At 36.8% G+C, this 21,891-nt stretch overlaps 1 protein-coding gene across 17 annotated transcripts in view; it reads right to left on the bottom strand.

Annotated features, from left to right (window-relative positions):
- The window catches only part of ptprk (protein tyrosine phosphatase receptor type K), a 112,766-nt gene that overhangs the window by 20,368 nt on the left and 70,507 nt on the right, over positions 1–21,891 (bottom strand). For all 17 annotated transcript variants that reach the window (XM_015057183.1, XM_015057192.1, XM_015057199.1 and 14 more), the window contains 12 exons: positions 19,893–20,005; positions 19,547–19,727; positions 10,708–10,890; positions 9,812–9,931; positions 9,451–9,560; positions 9,150–9,351; positions 8,965–9,070; positions 8,792–8,864; positions 8,364–8,486; positions 7,350–7,424; positions 7,053–7,089; positions 1,728–1,863 (listed from right to left, as the gene is read on the bottom strand). In XM_015057183.1, the coding sequence (XP_014912669.1) occupies positions 1,728–1,863; positions 7,053–7,089; positions 7,350–7,424; positions 8,364–8,486; positions 8,792–8,864; positions 8,965–9,070; positions 9,150–9,351; positions 9,451–9,560; positions 9,812–9,931; positions 10,708–10,890; positions 19,547–19,727; positions 19,893–20,005 (1,459 nt within the window). The remainder of the gene's footprint in view (positions 1–1,727; positions 1,864–7,052; positions 7,090–7,349; positions 7,425–8,363; positions 8,487–8,791; positions 8,865–8,964; positions 9,071–9,149; positions 9,352–9,450; positions 9,561–9,811; positions 9,932–10,707; positions 10,891–19,546; positions 19,728–19,892; positions 20,006–21,891) is intronic.

The following is a 21,891-nucleotide window of genomic DNA, read 5'->3' as shown; positions in this document are numbered from 1 at the left end:
CGCTCGCATTGTTAAAAAATCAAAGGGAAAAAAAAACAAAAAAATTAAATATTTTCCCAGCAAGAAAAAAAAAAAAAAAAAAAAAAAATATATATATATATATATATATATATATATATATATATATAAGTAATAAGTAATAAGTAATACTCCTGCTGTATTCCTTAAGCTGAATATCACACGTTGCCAGTCGTAATTAGATTTTCAAGCTGAAGCTACTGCATGACAGCTGGCTCACATAAATTCATTAAGCGAATTAGGATAAAAAATAAGGAGGCCGGGGTTGCAAGACGAAAAGTTGTCTATTGATGAGAGGTCATTGTGCTTCATGTTTCAGTGTCTAATTGTTTTCAATTTCTCAAGTGAGATCATGATTAGCAATAATTGAGAGGATCTATTCCTGGATGCTCTGTAAAGACTCCTAAGAAGATGTGCAGACAGGGTGACGCAGAATCATCTTGGTTTATGAGTCTAGGAAATATGTACGGCCACATTTATAATATTTTGCATTGATCTGCAAAGAACACTGAATTTTAAAGAAAACATTAGGAAACAATTATTTTATTTTAGCATATTTATGCATATGATTAATAATTTTTATTATGAAAACACCAAAAAGTGTCCCCTGGAAAGCAGCTAAGTTGAATATGACGGGAGCATCCTGTCCACACTATGTTTTTCTTATGTTCATAAAAGTTTTTAGATTAATTTCAGTTTTATGTGCAAGTAGCATCAACAGTACTTAAATGATTGAATAAATCATGTGTAAGTAAATACAGGTGTCTTACTTGAAGTGAATGTTTAAGGACAATTGATTTTTAGTGTTTATCATTGTGAAACAGTGCATTCTAGAAACATTGAAAGTTAGATTTTATGCAGTTATTAGCTCAAAAAATAATAATGATTATAAATATTGCTTATACATTTAACTTTTATATAAATTATATCATCTCTTTACTACCAGTCATATACATTTAGTGCTGATTTAAATTAGTAAGTCCTATGTGAAAATGCCAACTCTTCGGTATCTGCATGCAGCCACCACATGGTGGAGCTCTGCACCAAGTTAACACCAGTCAGAACAAACTGTTACAGCAAGAATAAGATTGTCACAGATTACGGCCAGAAAATGTTGAAGATGATTTGTTTTCTCTCAAATCAAACTTTGTTATGCACCAAGTATTTCTTATCATCAGTCTGCTTTGCCAAAACCTAGTTCTCTGTGCAAAAGTGACCGAGGCATCACTGCTTCAACCTCTGCAAGCCTTTATTCAATGTATGAGGGCTGATTTGAGAATTTTATCAGTTTTCACATCTTTTTGTTGGAGAATATTATTCTTATCTCTCATATTCATCATTCATCTCATTAGCTGCTTAACCAGAAATCTCCAAGCCAGGAATCTGAAAACTAAGTGTTTCCACACAAACTTCAGAAAACAAGTCTCCATCAGCCTTACAGGAACCTTCAGAAAGCAAACCAACTGTTTCTGAGGGGAGATCAATATTTGTGATGGATGGATGAGAGATGGTGCCACTACAACAAATACTGGAACAACAGTCAACAAGAGAAGGGAATCTGCTGAGCACTTGTGTCTGTGTGTTTTTGCATTTGCATGGGCGCTGGTGTGCGCTTTCAGTGTCGGTGGTTTGTCGTTTATGGTTTCCACAAAAAAACCCAAAAAAAACATCTGATCTGATTTAGTGGATGTGGTGGGGCTGTAACTCACCTCTTCTTGAGCAGCAGGATGGCCACCAGAACCAGCAGAGTTAAAACAAGGACACCGGCACTTATTCCAGCGATTTTCACCACTCGATCCGTTTGTTTGGCCGGGTCAGGGATGACTTCAGGCTCTTCGGTTGCACCTGGTCAGATTAAAATTTTAACAACAGTTACTGAAATGAATAAAAAAATATGAAAACATTTATTCACTCCTATGGAAAGACACAAAGATATACGACATTAAAATAAAATTAAAACGCTTACAGGTGTGTAGAATTTACTAATTAGCTAAATAGCTAAAACAAAATTCATCTTTTGTACACCTACTTGTGTTTTGTGCACTGGAACATTGCTCTCAGGCTGTAGGGTGGTTAAATAATGTAGAAAGAATCCTGACACTATTTTTAACTATTTACACAAGCAGACGTCTCTTGCTGTCGAAGCATACCATCTTACAATCCTATGAATAATCGCTGTTTTCTCTGAAGCTGTCGTTACAAAATGCCAAGCAGCAGGAAAGCAGTGGGAGTGACAGGTCCGGGGAAGCAGCGGCACTTAAAAATAGGAGGGTTTTTTTCATACCTGTGCTAAAGATCAGATAAATATTAAGTTTGTATGAGTTAATTTTAGAGAAATGCCAGACAATTATAAACAGAATTTAACTAGAACTAATGAAGTGACAGGCATGCATTGTTTGCACAAATATTAGGCGAATCTTGTTTTTGAAGATCATGTACACAAACCTTAAACATGAATGTTGAAGAAAGGACAACTGAGGTTTTCACTCTTTTAGGAGAATATCTATATGTGCACAATATTTTTGTGCATAATTGTTACACATCTTCCCATCTGACTTTTTTTGTTTTAATCTGTTTAAGAATTTTATATGAAAAACTCAAAACTTATCATTAGACATTTTAGACATTCAATATATAAATAAACAAAATAAAATCATTGGCCAACATGGCTACCCTTCTTTTCAATAACAGTGATCGGTCTTCCATTCATGGAGTCTGACAATTTCTTGACTTTCTGTCCATCAACTTTTTGTGCAGCAGCAGCCGTAGACATCGTACAGAGAGGTGGACTGTTGTCCTTCACCGTAAATCTCCCGTTTAAGAACTGCCCACAAGTTCTCAATTGGGTTAAGGTCAGGTGAAGAAGTAGGCCATGTCATACGTTTTTAATTTATAATGCATTTACTAGCTGGAGTATTTGGATGCATGTGACAGACGTTTTCCTACATAAAAACAATTCTCTGGTTGAAAAGTTCAGACTTCTTCCTGTACTGATGTTTGGAGAAAGAGACTTCTAAAAACTGGCAAAACCCCAACAGAGATCCAGCCAGATCATTTTTAATAATACCAGCTGCATATCAGTAGCACACCTCCACCTTGCTGGTGTCTGAATCAAAGAGAAACTCTGTGCCGGGTAATTATTAACATAATTATGCTCACTGATGATTATGTTTATGGTAAATTTGGGAAGAACGTCATTATTCTAACCAACGAACATAAAATGAGCAAAACCAAACTGAAATACGTAATGTGCTTTTAGAAAGGAGATTTGTAATCAAGCCAAAAAGTATCAAGCATTTAACCTCTTTATTTAAACTGAAAATAGGTGAATAAATCAGTCAGCGGCTGCAAGTGTGTGCTGTGTAAGTACAACAGCAGGGAAGACAAAATTAGTTCATTGTGAGGAATATACACAAAGTCACCAAATTAATATGACAGATTAAAGTTGAAATTTCACCCTAAAGCACCAAGAAATGCCACTGTAAATTTTAGGCCAAAGCACATTAAAGATGGATTGAGGCAAACAGGAAAACTTTCCTTTGGTGTGACGAATCCAAATTTAAAACGCCATGAAATGAGAAGTACAACAAAGAAGGCCCGGAGCTGCAGCATTGTACTTTTGAAGCAAAGTTAAAAGGAAAGTTCTTTGTTTTGTAGAAGCTTTGAAAGATCTTTCTAAAAACAACTATGTCTACTAGTTTAAAGATTAGCTTTTTTGTTTGTTTTCCAATATAGTTTTTTAAATGTTTAAAAAAATAATAATAAAAAGAATGACATTCAGTTATTTTATTAGATATTTTTTATTCAATGTCACTGCTATGATTTGGAGAATTGCATCATATAAATAAACATTTGAAAGGCAGGTCTTTCAGAGTTGACTCTTGACAAAGTCACCCATAAACACAGATTATATTGACAGTGGTTTTTATAATTCAGCTTTTGTTGAAGTCCCATAAAAAGACAGCCATGGAGCATCAGTTTGTCCCTTGCCTACACTGTCTTCCGCAGCTAGATAAACTGAGCTAAAAGCATGTGTAATTGCTTAATGGTAAATATATTAAACCCATTAACTCTGCAAACACAATTTCAATTTACAGCTACAATCTGTCAGTGGAAAAAAACCCCCCTAAAAATCACTCATTTAGTGCAAATACTCAATCCGCCTTGTGTTTTATGCATTCTGTTTGTCTTAAACACAGCATCCTGTTTCTATTGGGTAACACTTCTGAAATGTAATTTGACAGAAGGCATTAAATATGTATATACCGATGTCAGTGTGGTACTCAAATCAAACTCATCTCCGTTCTTGATGACTTTGGAGAGTTGAATGAACTCCCAGACTTTCACCGTTTAAAATATAATTCGTCAATGATGTTTCAGAGTGCAGGAGTTTCAATCTAATTCATGAGGGACACAAAGCACAGTGTTTCTCAAGCTCTACTTAATCATTTTATACTGGAGAACCAGCATTCTGTATGTTACCATGTAAGAGTATTATGGTGTATTATAGTAATCCAAATAATCCAAGAGAAAAACATATGTGGAAAACTCTTCATGATGTAATACAGCTATCAAACATAATCTACTTTAAATACTAAATGTCAACAATCCCAGTGCTGTTTTATCAGCTGCATGTTTGCAATCTGAAAATCCTTCAATAAATATTTATTGATAAAGCATGCAGTTGTGTTGTTGTGCATATAGTTTGCATACTGGGATGAACAGTGTGAACTTTGCAGTGTGGGACGGAGAAAAGCCTTGGTTGCACAAATCCTGACATAAAAATGGGATTCCAATCAGAACTGTTGTTGTACCTATTTATTGCCAGCATGTGGAAAAATATAGAAGAATATACTGTCACTGAAAGATGTCAAGTTTTTGAACATGATCATGTTATAATTATTAATAAATGAGATCATTTCATCCAAGGGGAAGCAGTAGTATGCTTTTAGCGCATGAATACTAATATTCCAATGAAAGGATAATTTACAGGAGTTTGTAAAGTTTTACTTCATGCTTGGTCTAACACATGGAGAGATATTGAGGGTTATAATATTACTTGTGCTAGAAAATGGGTTTATATTTTTCTACTCATACAAACACTGCATCGCATAAATCAAGAACAAAATCAAGTAAAAACGTCCAATTTGAATGAAAATTATTGCCGCTAAACATATTTTTTACACTAAGATGAATTATACAAATAAACATCTGAATCTATCTAGTTATCTTTTTTTTATAACCATGGTAAATAAATAACAAAACAACTTGTTTCTTTGCACAACTTTTGAAAAGCCAGCAGGAGACAACACGACAGAAACCAAACATCCACGTCTTGAAAGGCTTCACAGCCTGACCTCATAATGTCGACTCTTAATGTCTGTAAAAATGATCCAGGTCACTACACTAACACACACCCACTTACCCTCACACACACACACACATACAACTCCCTGAGGCAGCAATGACACAATACACAATACCCCAGATGACCTAATAGGACCACCATCACTTAATCCTCCCTCCTGGATGCATGCTTCAGTGCACAAACACATGCAGAGAGAAAGGAAGGGACATTCGTTCAACCTCTTTGCCCATCACTTTGTTCCTCTCTATTATCTACTATTTAAAAAATCCTTTCCAAAGACTTCCAGCTTTACTCGGACCGCCTCAGGCTGGAAGGACAGAATGCCAGCTTGTTTTACCAGCTTCTGGTCCAAGTGGCCACCTGTTCTGGCAGCTACAGCCACAAGCACTACTTGAAATATGATGACCCAGGAAAGTCCCCCGTTCGTCTTATATACGGTGGAGAAACATGACACCCCACTGGCACCCGAGAAGCATAACCACACCTTTGATCCAGCCATGGATCAAGTTCCTTACAAGTCTACAAGTAAACATCTCCTGGTCACACTGGCTGGACTTCCTGAATCTATAAAAACATCTAACATTTTTGGTCACTGTTTTTTTTTTAAATACCTTTTTACGTCATACCACATCACATAATTCATTGTAAGGCTGTCATCTATCTAAGTAATCAGCAGTAATGGGTCATTGTAATGGATTATTGGGCTCAGAATGATGTCATCTGATTTTGTAGCTTTATGAGCCTACTGCACTGCAAGGTCACACTAACGGACTGCAGAAAAACACCAGCAAGATGGCTAACACGGGTAGGATAGGCCATAGATTTCATTCACTTTCAAAACACCAATCCTTTGTCCTCATGATTATCAATTTTTAAAAAAAATCAATTTTTACATACCTTAATCAGAAGCAAATGTTATAGATCTCAAAACATTGAAAATAGGATAATCCAGTTTGGAAATACTTAATATTTCCTTGGAGTGGATTTGATATTTGACAATATGTGTATGAAATTGTAAGACAGTTCACAATCCCCTGACTGTTATGAATATGTGATACACAATGGTGTCTGATTGTCAGCTTCATTGAAAACATAATATGTTTTTTTTTTCTGTTTATCCTTTTTCTGGCTCTAAACAGATACATTTTTAATCCATTAGACCCATTTTTAAAACAGCACATGCATGTGTGCGGGCTTGTTCATGGATTATTTTTTCACAATTTCAAATCTGACTGATAATCTATTAACATATGGCTGCTGGTAAAATCTGCTATCTGGAGAGTATGCACAAACAAATGTTAAAATTGTACATAAGCGCATGGATGTGTTTTTTCACTTTTCGAAATGCAGCAATAATATATTGTCATCTTGAATACTCCTAGTAAATCATCAAAACAACAATCTCAACTGAAGCTAGTCTAATAGGTAAGAGAGGTCATTAGATTTTTATCCATAGTGTACCGCAACAATAAAATATAGCAAAAAGAATGCAAAATAATAGTTGGACATGAGTAAATATGGAACATTAAACGATTTAACATCATATGACAAGCTAAAATGTTCATAAAATTTACTTTCTCAGATGCCTAGAATATTGAGCTGTAATTATCACAATTTAGGGCTTTTATTTCCACAACATATGTTCTCAATGACGGTGTATTCTTACGTTTAGCTGCCAGCCTCAGGCACTGCGTCTTAGTTTCCTGGAAAAAAAACAAAACAAAAAAACACAAGGAGCATTTTTCAGTATCCTGTAAGAAACTGTTAAGAAGACAAAACAATATTGACCGTATTTATATTGCGAGCTCCATGCTCTGATTTCAAGTCATTGCTTATATAAAACTTCTAAAGTGGAGCTTATTAGAGCATCTTTTTGCCTCTGCAACTAAAATATATTTAATTGTAACAGCTTGTGTGAAGCTGAAGTTTCATTTTCATACAACATCAATAAATGTGTATTTACCCTCTCTGTGCTGCTAACTGCTTGAAGGTAGATGTTGTAGTTCTTCCTTGGAGCCAGCGGGGGATTCCAGAATCCCTGTACAGCACGAGATGCAACTTTACTTCAGGCAGTGCAGTCACTTTCTTCATCAAACACAAGTCTTTAGATCAGAAACCGCGATTGTTACATCTTTATTATTACCATGTTTTAAAGATGTAATTAGTCTTCAATATGGTAAATTAGTTAGCGTTGCTTAGACAGTTTAACAAACAAAAACAAATACAAAGTCATCAGAAATGTATCTGTTCAGTCAGTGCAACTTGCTTCCTATCCGCCGCCTCAATCCCCCTCCTTGTGTTGCAGGATGTGTAAAGTCAGAACAGCTACACCAGAGCAGAACCCCACCAGCCGCAATCAGTTGCACAATCAGCAACTACACATGTTCCAGGCATCCCCCTCAACCTTCGTTCAGCCAGATCTTTAACTAAATTCAGCAGGAATGATCTGGTGGTTAAGGCCAGGTGTGTGACCTGTGATTGTGACAATTTTCATCCACCATCCCTGCATCCTGCACTCTCTAATACTTGCAGGACCTCCCTAAAACATCCTTGAAGCTTGGCTTTAGTCCCTTGGTTAAGAACCCTACTCCACTCATCACAGCACCATGCTCAGCATCACCTACTGGTCTCAAAGTAAAAAAAAACTGAACTTCTTTCTTAGTTAGCTTGGTTGACATAAATTGTCTACCACTGTTCCTGCTCCCATTTTCATTTTCTGACTGAAGATACCCATCTAGTGTTAAATAAGTGGCTGCACTCTCTGTGAAGAATCTAGCTACACATAGTAATCACATGCAGTGGATTTTATTACGTTGCATAAACTTAATTTCCCCATTTATTTAGTTGGTACTATTGTTTTACAAACCAATGATGCAGTTTTCTTAAGCTTTGTATCATTTTCTTTGATAATTTAAAGTTTTTATATTATCACTGAAATATAATTTTAATGTCAAACATTGTTTTTAAGAACACTTGCCTGGTAAGTCTTGTTGTCTCCCACAGTAAAGGGGATGGGCTCAGGCAGGTTGCTGGGTGACAGCTGGGCAGCATAGTAATATGGAGAACCACCACTTGATGCGCTGTGGTAGGGAACTGGAACCTGGGAGTTATTAAGGGTGATTTGTCAATACATGTGATTGACAAATGATTCATAGCACAGCTTTCATATTTTTAGTACATAATATACCATAGCAGAGTTTGTTTATTAATGTGAGAATACAAACATTTGCGTCAAAGTGTTGCGCTTCATATAATAAATAATGCAAATGGATCTGCTTTACTTGAGCAAAATTGCCTGAGGTTTAAATTCAATTTTCTGGTAATGAGTTCCACACAATGTTCGCTAGCACACAAGTAAATGCATATGTGGCTTGTTAAGTCTAAGCAGAGATGTGTATCTGTCACCTCAAAGCAATCGGACGAAGCCTGGCGACGTGACCGCTGAGGATTTACTTCCTCCACCACAATCTGGTATGCGCTATACACAGAGAAAAAGAAAGTAATTACAGTAATAATTATAGCTTTTTTCAATACTCACATGCCAAAAGCAAGAAATACAGCGTGTATGAAAATGATACCTTATAGGTGCACCCTTGGCTTGTGCAGGTTTGAGCAGGACAGTGATAGTTGTTGCAGTTTCATTAAGAAATGCCTCTGACACGTCATACTCATCTATCGTCGGTGCTGAGAGAGAAATAGCAGTAGCATCATACAGCAGTTATGGCGTTAAATACATTTGTTTTGTTTGAAATCTCCCTTCTACCTGAGATATTCGTAGTCACATTAAGTGTGGATGCAGGCCCGAAACCTTTGGACGTCGACGCTCGGATAGAGAGCTGATACGTAACACCTGGGTGGAGTTGGGCGAACGTGTAGTGGGTGGCATTTGAAGGTAACGACACCATGAGTCCCGGGCGCTGCAGAGGTACTGAAGGGTCAAATGAGCGCACGCCACTGTAGCTGATCTGCAGAGATTCAGTGGCACATAAACCGGTTTTTAATATTTATGAGGCAGTGCATGTTACAAATTTAGCTACTTCAACTGCGTCCAGAAAGCACACTACCTCGTATTGTGTTATAACTCCGTTGGGCTCAGCTGGTTCCTTCCAGTAAAGGATTATTGTCTCTTCAGATGGAGTGGCTCTAAGTGACTGACTGGGAACGGGACCTGGAACTGTTGACCCAAACAGAGAGACACAATCTGTAAATGCTAATAAAACCAGCAGTAAAATTCTGCTCTGCAAATGAGGAAGCTGGGACCAAAATGAAACATACCCAGGAAGACAAACAGACGAACATCGTAAAATTTTATGCATTTATTTTTTAATTTAAAAAAAAAAAAAAAGATGCAGACTGGAAATTAATATAAACAACCACATTTTAAAAAGCAAATTCCAACAATCAGTAAATGTTTTTTTTTTTTACCATCTTCATCAGTCTGAATAATGGTTTCATCACTCTCCTTCCTCCCCTCTGGATTGGTCAGGATCATCTTCAGGCTAACATTAGTGTAAGGGGGCAGGCTTCCCACCAGGTGACGAGGTGCTGAGAAAGGAAAACAAAGAGAACTAATAATTATATTGTCGAACAACAACCTATTTCAAGCTCATATAATTGTCACTTTCAGACCTTAAAGGTGCAGATTTAAATGCAGTGTTTTATCTGAGTAAGAAGCAAAAACATGTTTGCAGCAGGTGTTTTACGTCTTGACTATAGAGAATGGATGAGATCACAAGGACGTTTGTCCTACCGATGCCTCAAAATAAATCACAAACATGTTCAACTTTCAAACACAGACTCCGTGCCGCAAATTTAAAAAAAAAGGCAGCAAAGACTTTTGTTGTAAATCTTAGGAACTAGAAAGTGGTCTGGCATTTGTGCATGGAAATAAAATTCATTGAGAAATAAATCATCAGAATAATTGGATATTACAGTTCTGTCAGATTAATCAATGGGGAAAAAATCAATACATCTCCAGACCATTTAGGGGGAACATAAATAATTCTTCAAATTACATTGGTGTACTAATGTAGAATGACACCTGCAATACACATAATGATTTAAATGAAAATTTTAAATATTGTGGATAGTCTGTGCCTAAAACAATGACCCTAAGATGTGTAATAACCACTTTGGAGCACATTTTTAAAACAAAATGTTCTTTAGGACATACTTTTTACCAATAAACAGAGATGCTTTCTTATCTAGACTTCTTATTAAATATCTATTCTAGTTTACTTCACAGCGCTAAAAACAAGAAATCCTGACACATCAACATATATTTTTACTGAATGATCACCTGATTCCTTCATAAGTATTACCTTTAGGATCCATATCCAAGCAGTCAGCTTTGCTGTGGTTGTCGGCGGTCATGTAATGGTAGCAAATGGTGACATTAAAGGTGTGACAGCGAGTGATGTTGTAACCCAGGGACTCCCAGTCCACCGCAATCAAACGAGCCCTGGTCTCAGCAATCTTCAGCCTCTTGGGTGTACGCATGGGTTCTACAAAAGAGAAAGGAGAGAAGAAAGGGTAAACCAAAAAGGTGATAGAAATTGCTGATTGTTCATCTAAAAAAAAAAAACACAGTTGCGTTACAAGAATATGAAAAAAATAGTAACTGTGTGTGTTGTCTTTGTAACTTTGTTTTTTAAATGAACAATTGCTTTCAAACTTTTTAAAAGAAACTCTAAAAATCCTCAGGCTTTCTTTTCTGTGCAGTATGGGATTCAAGCAAATGTTCTTCTTGTTGCCAAAAACAACTAGGCGTGGAGAGCCAACATTTCCCAATGATGACGCATCCAAGTTTGAACAAACACTCATTTCTCTGTGCTGCCTCTCAACCATTTCTCAAATTCAATATCTTCTGTGAGCCATATCTTTGGTTTCCATCCTTTATGTGGATTCAGACTGCTATTGTCAATATAATCTACTTTCCTTCCTCACTGCCCAAGGCTTTAATTACCTTAACTGGCTCATTTAACTGGATCGATAACCCCCCGTCCTAACACACGCACAGGCGTGTGTGCATACAGTACACTTGGAGAAAGGAGTAGAAACTCAAACTCTGTTGATTTATCACTCATGAGTCCACTTCATGCCAAACAGTTTACTTACAGGGATGACTATCAGCTTTTGGTTTTCCTGAGATTCAACTACGGATTTCTTAAGGAAATGTCAACGACTGCCAAAGACTTATGAATCTAAGTTTGGGAAGTATTTCTCCAAGTAGAAAAGATATCGTGCTGTCAAGAAGCATGTAATTAGCTTTGACAAAGTAACAATGGAAAGTCTTTGCAAGTGACCACTTGATCAGCAGGCATAAAGTATGATGAGATCTTCTGCAGAAGAGCATGTCAAAAGGAAATGCAAGGATTATCTCCTGAGTTTACAGCGACTCACAAGCAAATCAATTGTACTCACACTGCTGTGTGGATATATTCTGTTTTCTCTATTGCCTAGTGTGTGTCTTTGTCTATTATGTAAATATTTGCTGCAGAACTGCTAAAAAAAAAAAAAAAGCACCAGTTTTGCAAATTTGTCACTTTTAATTCTCACATGGGGTTTTTATAGTCCAAGTTCAAGGATGTTGAAGCAACAAGTGGATAAATCAAATATTTGGTTGTTGTGTGTATTAACCCACACAATTCATTACGCTCTCCCCCAACATCAGGTTATTGAATCACTTATCTTTCAAGTGCATCAAGCAAACAAAGAGGATTGACGAGAGTACGTTTCTGAGAAAAATCTAATTTCACCAGGAAATTACAAGAGGTTTTTCCACCAGTGTTGAGACAGATTTGCTGGAAGACGTGGATTTGATTGTGAAAACTATAGGCACAGAAAAGCATTAAGCTCCAAATAATGCTGAAATAAACTATTTTAGAAATTTATTGTGTGGTGATATGACTCTCTGGCCATTGTTTTGATAATGGTAGCATCTTTACTTCTGCTTATGTTAGCGCTGTGTGCTCGCTTTTGAGGACATAACCAAACCGCGAGTTTTGAATAGTGTCAGTATATCAATGTTTTGGCATCGTCACTGCCGTTTTTCTCTCGGAGAACACATGATTCAAATCCACTCAGTGATGTTCCTGTGCTGCCAGATAATCACGTCTCTGCTATCAAACTAAAAACGTGGCCGAACGCGGTGAAGTGGAACGCTCTGTTACCTGGAGGGGTGTGTGTGAAGTGTCTCAGTTGCATTTAAAGAGACCACACCAAAGCGAGTTGTTCTGAGCTCAGAAAAGGCGCCTGTGCAGCTACCATGACAGGAAATTCAGACCAAAGCATTGCGGTTCCACTTTATGTAAACCACAGTTGAATGATTTAAATGAGGAAAAGGAAAGCTTGAAAAGCACATGTCCACATTAAACAACATGCATGCTTTTGGAGCGTGGGAGGAAGCCAGAGTTCCCAAGGATCTTAAAGTACGACTGAAATCTCAAAAATAGAACATGAAATGTTGACAAAGCTCAGCTGCAATTCTTGTAATTCTCTTGTTTGATAAGTTATACGTTGTTTTTGAGAACTCATAAATAAAAACAGTTCACAATAAAGGTAATTTTTAAAACTCCTCCTTGTCTTGGCCAGTCTCTCTTATTTTTGACCTCTTTTCAGAGGAGACAACACAAGGACACAAACTAGTTGTTCCCTCTTGACAACCCATTATCTACCTGTCACTCACACACACTGCCTCTGAAACTGGCCGTACACACTCTTGCACTCGGTTATTACCCAAATACACACTCACACTTAAGGTTGCGACAAAAATAAAGATTAAATCGAGGCAGGTAGGTTTGGGCATTTGTGTGTTTGTGTGCTTACCTCTCTTAAAGCTCACCATAAGAATTTGTTGTCAAGGGCAAACACAAATCTTTCAAAGCACACACACCAAGAGTACATTACAATAATAATAGGGTTGCTACACCATTTCAATAGAAATATTTTACCAATAAAATGATAAGAAATGGAAAAAAAAATATTAAAAGGAGACAAAGGGTTATGCAGGCAATTCTCTGCCGAGCAAATATTATTCATGTACTGTGTGTGCACTATTGGGTGATAATGGCGGAAAGGGTCATAGCATTTCATTCTGGCTTCAACCAGTTATTGGATGGCTGACATTTAAATAGAGCAAGAGGGAAAACTCCTGCTTTCTCCACCTGCCTCACTCTATTTCTGTCTTCTACTCATTTGTCTCGGGTCTTTTTTCTGTCTGTGTCTGTTAAAATCAATACCTGTGATCATTCCCATAAACAGCACTGCTGAAACACGCATACATACACACACTCACACATCAAGCAAGGTAATAAGTAGCATTGATCTTTTTTGGTCTCTTAATGCCATTGCTGCATGAGATGGGGACCATCTCATCTCTCTGCAGTGAGATGAGGTCACCAACAAGGAATTAAAGCAAAATATGAGCAGATGCTTGTGTCATGCAAACACACACATATATACCTACATACAATTTCAAAACAAACAAACAAACAAAAAAGAGATCCTTTGTTACTTTTAGAAGTTGAAACCCATCCATTCTTTTGAACCCTTTCATGCATAGTGGTCGCTACAGTGGACAGCTGTCTTAAGGTCATTTTCTTGTGCTTCTTGTGGATTTTTATGTTATAAATGCACACAGACCACTGAAGTGGACACTAATGCATCATAAAATACACCATCAACTAATGGCCATCAGCTGCAAATGCAAGAAATTATTTTTGTTAAATCCAATATGGCTGACAGACAAAAAAAATATATTGTGACATAAGATAACCCCTAAAGAACAATACTACTGATGTATTTTTCAAATAACTATGTATTTGGAGAAAATTACAATTTAACACCTAATAAAATGATAAAAAAAACAATTCCTACCTTTTTGTTATGCCTTCAGAAAATCAAAAGAAATTTGAAAAAAAAAAATCCTGACACAAAGGATCATAATTCATGCATGAAAGGGTTAATTCACTTTGCAGCTACAGCATACTTTGTGTTGGTCTATCACACACAATCCTAATGAAATATACCAACGTTTGAGATTGTGACTTGATAAAAGGTGAAAAAGTTAGAGGCACTAATATTTTTTGCAAAGTACTGCATGTATCCACAACCCACACACTCATTTCAAAACCCAATTCTCATCCTAACCCATAATGCACTGCTGCTTATCTACTGTAGGTGGTAAAAGCAGGCAGAAAGGTGAGCAAAAAATGGACAGACAGCAAGAAAGGAGAGAAAAGAGAAAGGAAGAAAGAGATAGAATGAAGTGAAACTGTGGATGGACTGAGGGACAGATAAAAGGAGCAGAGCACGGAAGATGAGAAACGGGGAGAGAGAGAGAGGTGGAATGGGTGAGATACGATAACTAGTTTGGAAGGTGGCCAAAGTCAAATGGGGACCAAATCCAAAGGCAAACCACAGAGCATGCCTTGTCCCTTTCCCCTCCTCCTGTAGACTGACAAATGGCTGGATTCATGTTGAAACTAAAAGGCTTTGTTCTTCACAGATGGAGCTTTGAAAACAACAACAATACCAATAAACACTAACAATAACACCAAGGACTGAAAGCTTCATATCAGCAGAATCCAGAGGTGGGAATTAAAGCATGGAAAACAAAAGCAACGGAAATGAAACTAAATGAAATTAAACTACGCAAATGGGAACACAACCATGCCTCTCAACATGAAACAACAGAAAGCCAACAAATAAACAGCTACACCGTCAAACTGAACAGAAAGTAGGGAAGATCAAGGAAAACGCAGAAAAGAAAGAACAGGCGGAGAGAATGGACAGGAAGGGGGCGAAAAAGAAAAGGTTGAGAGAAAATGTTGCTAAATCCAAGTTAATCTGTCCAATTAGTTCCTGGTAATCCTTTCACTGTCATGAGGAAGACAAATGAAACTGACTGCATCCAATCAGTCTCTGCATGTCGGGTGGATGTTTGTGTTGCAACCGAGTGTTTTTCAGTTGGATGCTAAATAAAATACGATTTTAACTTGGCACCACAAAAGTTAAAATTAAAAACATTTACTCCAGAAATTATTTTTCTACAAAAATTAAGACTCTGTTGGTTTGTTTCTTAGATTTCGTTTTTGTTTGTTTATTTGTTTTTTCCGTCACTCTCAAGGCTAGGTATTATTGATGAGTAAACAGATTTGACATATTCAAATGGGCAATTTGCAGTGTATAATAATGATTGTATTTACAGTGTTGGGACTGAGAAATATTACTATTAGTGCAAATTTCACAGTAGTTGCCATGAAGACACCCCATGTTAAGGGGCTCCACAATATATTGGAGAATATGGTGTTCAATATTGGTGTGCAATATTCATAGACTTTTTAAGAGTGCAATCATTTTTTCATGTTTTTGAAAAAAACTGACCCAGTTGGACCGAGTCCTACCGCCACAGATGCTCACACTGAGCACAAAGGACATGCTAAAGGTCACAGACTGTAGGAAGAAAAAGAGAAAAGAGAATAGGCAAAATTTAAAACTGATATCGGCTATGTTTACCAATATTATCGTCATTACAAAATGTTCTTATATTATTCAGCAATATATCAAATTATGTTACATATGTGCCATCTTTTTTCGTTTCTTGTGTATGTGTAAATTGTTTTTTAATTTGCCCAGACCAAAAGGGTTTCCCAAAAAAAAAAAAAAAACTGTCAGGCTTTGGATTAAAAGCCACTTCATCATTTTCTCCACCGGCACAAACACACACGCTGCACATGGATTCAATGCTCTTCACATCAAGTTGATTATTTTCCACCCTTCAGACAAGAGCAATATGTTACCAAAGAAGAAAAATCGAGAAAAGTCAGCGTGTAGTGAAGGATAGAGCATCAAAAAGGGGGTAGAGATAGAAAACTAAGAAATGAACGTGATGAAAATAGATTTAAACATAAAAAAGAAGAGGAAGGGATCTCTTATCACATCAACTGTTCATCAGACTGTGTGACATCTCCGCAGGATTTTATTAACTTTATTGGTTTTTAATTAAACAGTCGTTCATACAGTGGCATGTTGAGCCTTTTGCCTGACAATTGGGCACAAGTTTGTCTGTACAAGTGTGTTCCAGTGTCTTCAACATATAAAAGATCATATTCTGCAAACTACAGGTGGTGGGATCAGACAAACTTAACCAAACAGAAAAGCAAAGGAATCATTACCATTTAAATAACATTTCTGCTCCGTGTCTGTGTGTCTCATAACTAACACAAACGTACTTAATAATATTCTGAAGGTGTACATGAATTTGCATGTGTGTGAGTAAAGCCTCAAAGAGATGAAGTAAAAGAAAAAAAAAATATTTTTAATAAAATAGAATAAGCAGAGCTCAGCGATAATATTCACTTAGCATCATTACTGCCTGATAACTATGTTTACTGCATACTCATTTAAAGTAAAGAGAGACTAGTTTGTGTACAAAATTTTATTTCATGTAGCCCGACAAAAGCAAAGTGGTTCATGTATATTTTTTAAACTGGGTGATGCAGATGAAAATGTGCTTGTAATGATAAGGAGCTTCATTTTGCTTTCTAGCTGAGAGTTAAATGAGAATGCAGCAAAGAGTGTCAATGAGAAGATACAGCCAGAAGCTGGTTAGCTTAGCTTAAAGGCTAAAGCAATGGGGAATAAATCATAGAAAAAAACCCAGTTTCATTAGCTACATGTGGAGAGTCATGGCAGTTATTGCACCCTGCCGAGTAAATGTTTGCAATATTAGTTGTCATAAACCACAATGTGTCATACTGGAATAGATACACAGTATATCATGTTACAACTACAAATCTTCATGGAATTTGAATTTTACTCCGATAGACTAATGCAAAGATTTACAGAATTGTTAAATGTAAAGTACAAGAGGGATACTTTTATAAACATGTGAAAATAATCTCAAAGTATGACATAAAATAATACTTTATAGAAAGGCTGTTATGCAAAATGAATCATCTAATGTGAGACTTAAGAGCAAGTTTAAGATTTTTTTATTTTTATCTTGGGTGATGGTGTTATGCTTTGTCTCATGGTGTTTGTCTACCTGCTTGTTATTATCTACTTGGTGATATGAGCACAGGGGCTGGTATGTGAAAAGCAAATTCCCCTTCAGGGCACTAAAGTCTAAAAAAGTAAACTTCCACTCTATTATAAAGTCTTTTGCAGCCTCTCACTGGTTGCATCTCTATCCTCGCCAATTCTCATCAACTTTCTTATGTCTGGTTAAAGAAAAGCGTCCCACCAGAATGGTAATCCCATTACAATGGTTCAACTTTGGTTTAATGAGTAATTTTACTTGTATTCATTTGCATGTAGGTCAAAAAAACTAGTTTTTATGTCCTCTGAGAAGAGTGTTGCCTTCTACATGTTTGTGTTAGCAATTTGTGGATGTGTTTGCATCTCCTTTAGCTATCTGCAAATAGTACTTCTTGGGGCTTTATTTAAGCACTTAGTTTCTTCTGCCTCTCTAAAGGTTAGATTTAGGAAAATATGACTAAAAGTTATCCTGTCAACAGAGTTTCCACCCGTGCTGTGGATCGCTACAGCTCCTCTGGCATAACCAAAGGTTCTCTGCTGTGTGTCTCATTAATGCTCCTCTTGTCATGCCTCTGAGTTTAGTTAAATATCTTGATAGGTTTGAAGATGCACCAAGATATTTTCTTGTTTCTTATTTAGCGCCATTCTGCTCTAAACTACTCCAGCAGCTTATCTGTGACATGTCTGGTGTAGTCCTTTGTCTTCATGGTGGCATTTGTTTTCAGCACTCTGGTAAAACAAACCTCAAAGGCCTTGATAGAATTACAATAATTACAGTGAAATTAATTTACAAACAGGTAAATGTTTGTACCAATTATAATTTGGGATTTAATTTATTAATATGTGAATGTTTTTATTTGTATTGGTCTATCACCTAAAGTATATATTATATACATTGACATTTGTGGCTCAATGTAAAAGAATGCATATATCTTATTGCAGTGATCTTAATATGTTATTTTTTATTCCATGATAAGTAAAATATTCATTTGCAATAATTAAACTCACGGTGGGCTGATACCAAAATTCACGCTATGTATCAACAATAGTCTTTCCTTGTTGATTATCACCAAAATAATTAGTCAGATCTTATTTAAATTAAGATTTGACTTTATTCTGTCCCTGCACATTGTCGCAATTACAATAAATCTGAGTCTTTAATGCGGAAATGTTCCACTTGGAAGAGTAGTAAGAAGATTAATTTCCTCTTCCTGTTAAACAGGAAGCTGCTCAATAGATGAGTCGCCTGAACAAGTCTATGACTTCCTCTTTGTCAATAAACAAGAACAGACGCACACACTCACATTCAAATTCATTCACCAACTCACACACATACCACACACACACGCAGAGGGGTTGGCAGACATCAGTCAGGCCCTGTGGTTATGAGTTTTCATCTCTTTCATTTTCATTCCCCAGTTTCATCATTCTCTCGCCTCCTGCTCTCTTGCTCCACTCTGATTCTCTTTTCTCTTTCTTTCCCAGCCTTATTGTTTTTCATCATATCTCCATTGCTCTCTTTTTCTGTTTTTCATTCAAACTCATTGCTTTTATTTCGGTCTCTTTCTCTTTCATATCAACCTTTTTTTTTTTTGCCCATGCTGTCTCTCTCCCCCAGGCTAGCTGTGTTTATATTTCAGTCGTTTATTTCTACAAATGTCAGACAGTGTTTCTGCCCTCCGTCTATTGATCCACAGAGAGCGAAGGAGATGAGGAGAGGGAGGCGCAGAGAAAGGGTGGAAAGCCAATGACTATGAAAGAAGGGGGGATATATAGAGGGAGGAGCTGCTAAAATAAGTAAAAACATGAAAAAAAAACAGTCCAGGAGTGAAAGGAGAAAAATTTTATCTGAGCAACCATATTCTGAGTTTGACTTTACTGTCCTCCTCCTCTCCTCTTAAATTTAGCCTCTCACTACACACTCTATATTCTGCATGCATACTCTGTTCAAATATATCTTCCCCTCCAAAAAAAACTAAAACAAAGGGCAGCAGTTGATAGAGTCAATAAAAACCAAGGTGTAAGAAACACCAGGAACAAATATTTACAGATAAAGTCTCATTTTTTGAGAGTTTTCATGCATAAAGCTTTTAGTTTACCATGCTATCTTTGCCGTACCTGCACATTTGGTGCGAGTGATGAGAGGCGGTCCTGGTTTTCCTGTCCCTCCCTCTCCTGGTCTCGTCAGTAACACTCTGATCTCATACTCTGTGTCTGGGTCCAGGTGCCATAACTTGTAGTTGGGAGAGTTCACAGCATGAGTCTCAGTCCAGGTGCCTGACGTCATCCGGTATTCAACCTGAAGAAAACAATCAAACAAAAAATGTTACTCCTTTCTCAAACAAAATGTTAGTGTTTCAAAACTTATTACACACACTTCTGTTAAATGCTAATACAGCTTGATTTACACACATAGGTACAAGTGAATGCTTCGAAATGATAGATTTTCTCAGAAAGAACACACCTCTTTAAGTATAATGGGTCCATCACCAAATATGGAGTTGGCATTGAGCTGAATCAGCAGGTATGTAGGGCCGACACCAAGCAGCTGGGGCGGAGCAATGGGGTGAGGGGGCTCTGAGGAGAGAACAAAAGAACAGCAGGAAGTTTAAATGTGCTTCCGAAGATGAATTACAGACTATAAACCAATATTACAACGTTATAATATGAAACCATATCAAAAATAATAATTATTATTATTTCCAATTGCATACATTAAACTAGCAATGATATAACTTGTGTGTCAAGAACTCAATACTGTTGGAATACCTTGACCTTGCGAGAGAGCGATGGATGCTTGTCATTTCTGTTCTGGTACATCTTCTGATAAATTTCAAATCAAGGAGCTTTGCTACATTCAAACCTGACATGCCTGCTTATCCCCACACCAGCATCTACCTGCAGGCTCCGATTCTTGGGAATGATATTTACTCTTCGCTTCCCAATATCTCTGCACAAATGCATTCTTGCAAGGAGTGAGGAGGTCAGAGCCTAGAGGCCATAATGTATGTTTACTTGTGAGATTGTTGTTGGGATGTGTGCGCTCATTCAAGCAGGAAACCGGAATGTTAAATTGGAATCAGATTGACGTGAGGAGAAATTTCTGAAGCGGGCTATTCCTCTTTAGCTTCATCTCATTATTTATACGAATTTCACAACATGAGTGTCTCAAAAATGTGAGAAGTATCAGTATTGCAATGACTTCCCCTTTCACTAACTGCATAGATCACACAGTGGACACACGTCACTGTTTCTAGTTAATAAATTGTGTTTATTTTACATGAAAATGACTGTGATGGTCTGATCAGTGCAAAGTGTGACACTTGTGTGACTGACAGATTAATCTGCATGACACATAGTCATACATACATCAATACATGCATTAATCACTCCAGCCGTGCATGGACCCGCAACCTGCCAGGCAAACCGTAAATCACAGAGATTTATCTCCAAGACACATCCTCACACAAGAAACATCACTTTCTGTATGAGGACAGGAAAAGCTCCTATTTTTTTATTTTTTTTAATTCCATGTCAGATATATCAAACTTATCAAAATTAAATATGAGCACCTGGTGTTACTATGTGCGTTTGCTCCAATATTAGTCATATTTTGCATTGTTGACACCTCCTCTTTTCTTGTGAGTGTGTGTTGGCAATTTTTGTGTGCTGAACGTGGCTGTCAGCAGGGTTCATGCTGGGAAGAGGCTTTTTTAGAACAGATAAAATAGTGAAGTCTGACAGCACATGCAAACAGACACACACGTGTACAAACACGTACACACGCAGACGGATGGAGCTGAATCCAGATAATGAACGCCGAAGTGACTTCAGAAAACCAACAACGTCAACAATATGTCAACTAGCAACACTATCAAGTAAACAAAGTAAACAACTAGATCATTGAGGAAAAGATAAAGAATTGAAGTGAATACTGAATGATGCATATTTCTAAGAAACCGGGTTCTTGTTTGTTTTTAGCTTGGATATTAAGCGAAATACACAAACATTATAAAGTGTCCCACTTTAAGGTCTATTAAATATATAAATGATAAATAACTAATATAACCTAACTGGGTCATTAAGTAACTCTTGAGGGAAAAAACAAAAGCTGGTTTGAAATGAAAATTTTCTCTTTTTCTATTCAGTCTCTTGTCATTTGAACAGTTGACCTAAAAAATAACAACAAATCATCAGTAGCATAATTTGCAATATCTCATGGTGGGTTTGTTGACACAAAGTTTTATATTATTAATCACATGTGTGAACTGTCTAATCATTTTTCAAGTTTTTAGGTCGAATGTAAATGATAATGACAAAACTGATGAACGTGGGGAAAACCTCAAATGAGTTTATCAATCCTGGCTTAATCTATAAAATCAAAAATTAATGTCTTTCATCCTATTCCAGAAAACTTCACAAGAAAATACATATATTTATTAGAGGTGTGCCGATCGATCGGC

Source organism: Poecilia latipinna, unplaced genomic scaffold (assembly GCF_001443285.1).
Source record: "Poecilia latipinna isolate Pla-1442-1.1 unplaced genomic scaffold, P_latipinna-1.0 Scaffold61, whole genome shotgun sequence".
NCBI lineage: Eukaryota > Metazoa > Chordata > Actinopteri > Cyprinodontiformes > Poeciliidae > Poecilia > Poecilia latipinna.
This window is presented reverse-complemented; position numbering and strand designations above follow the sequence as displayed.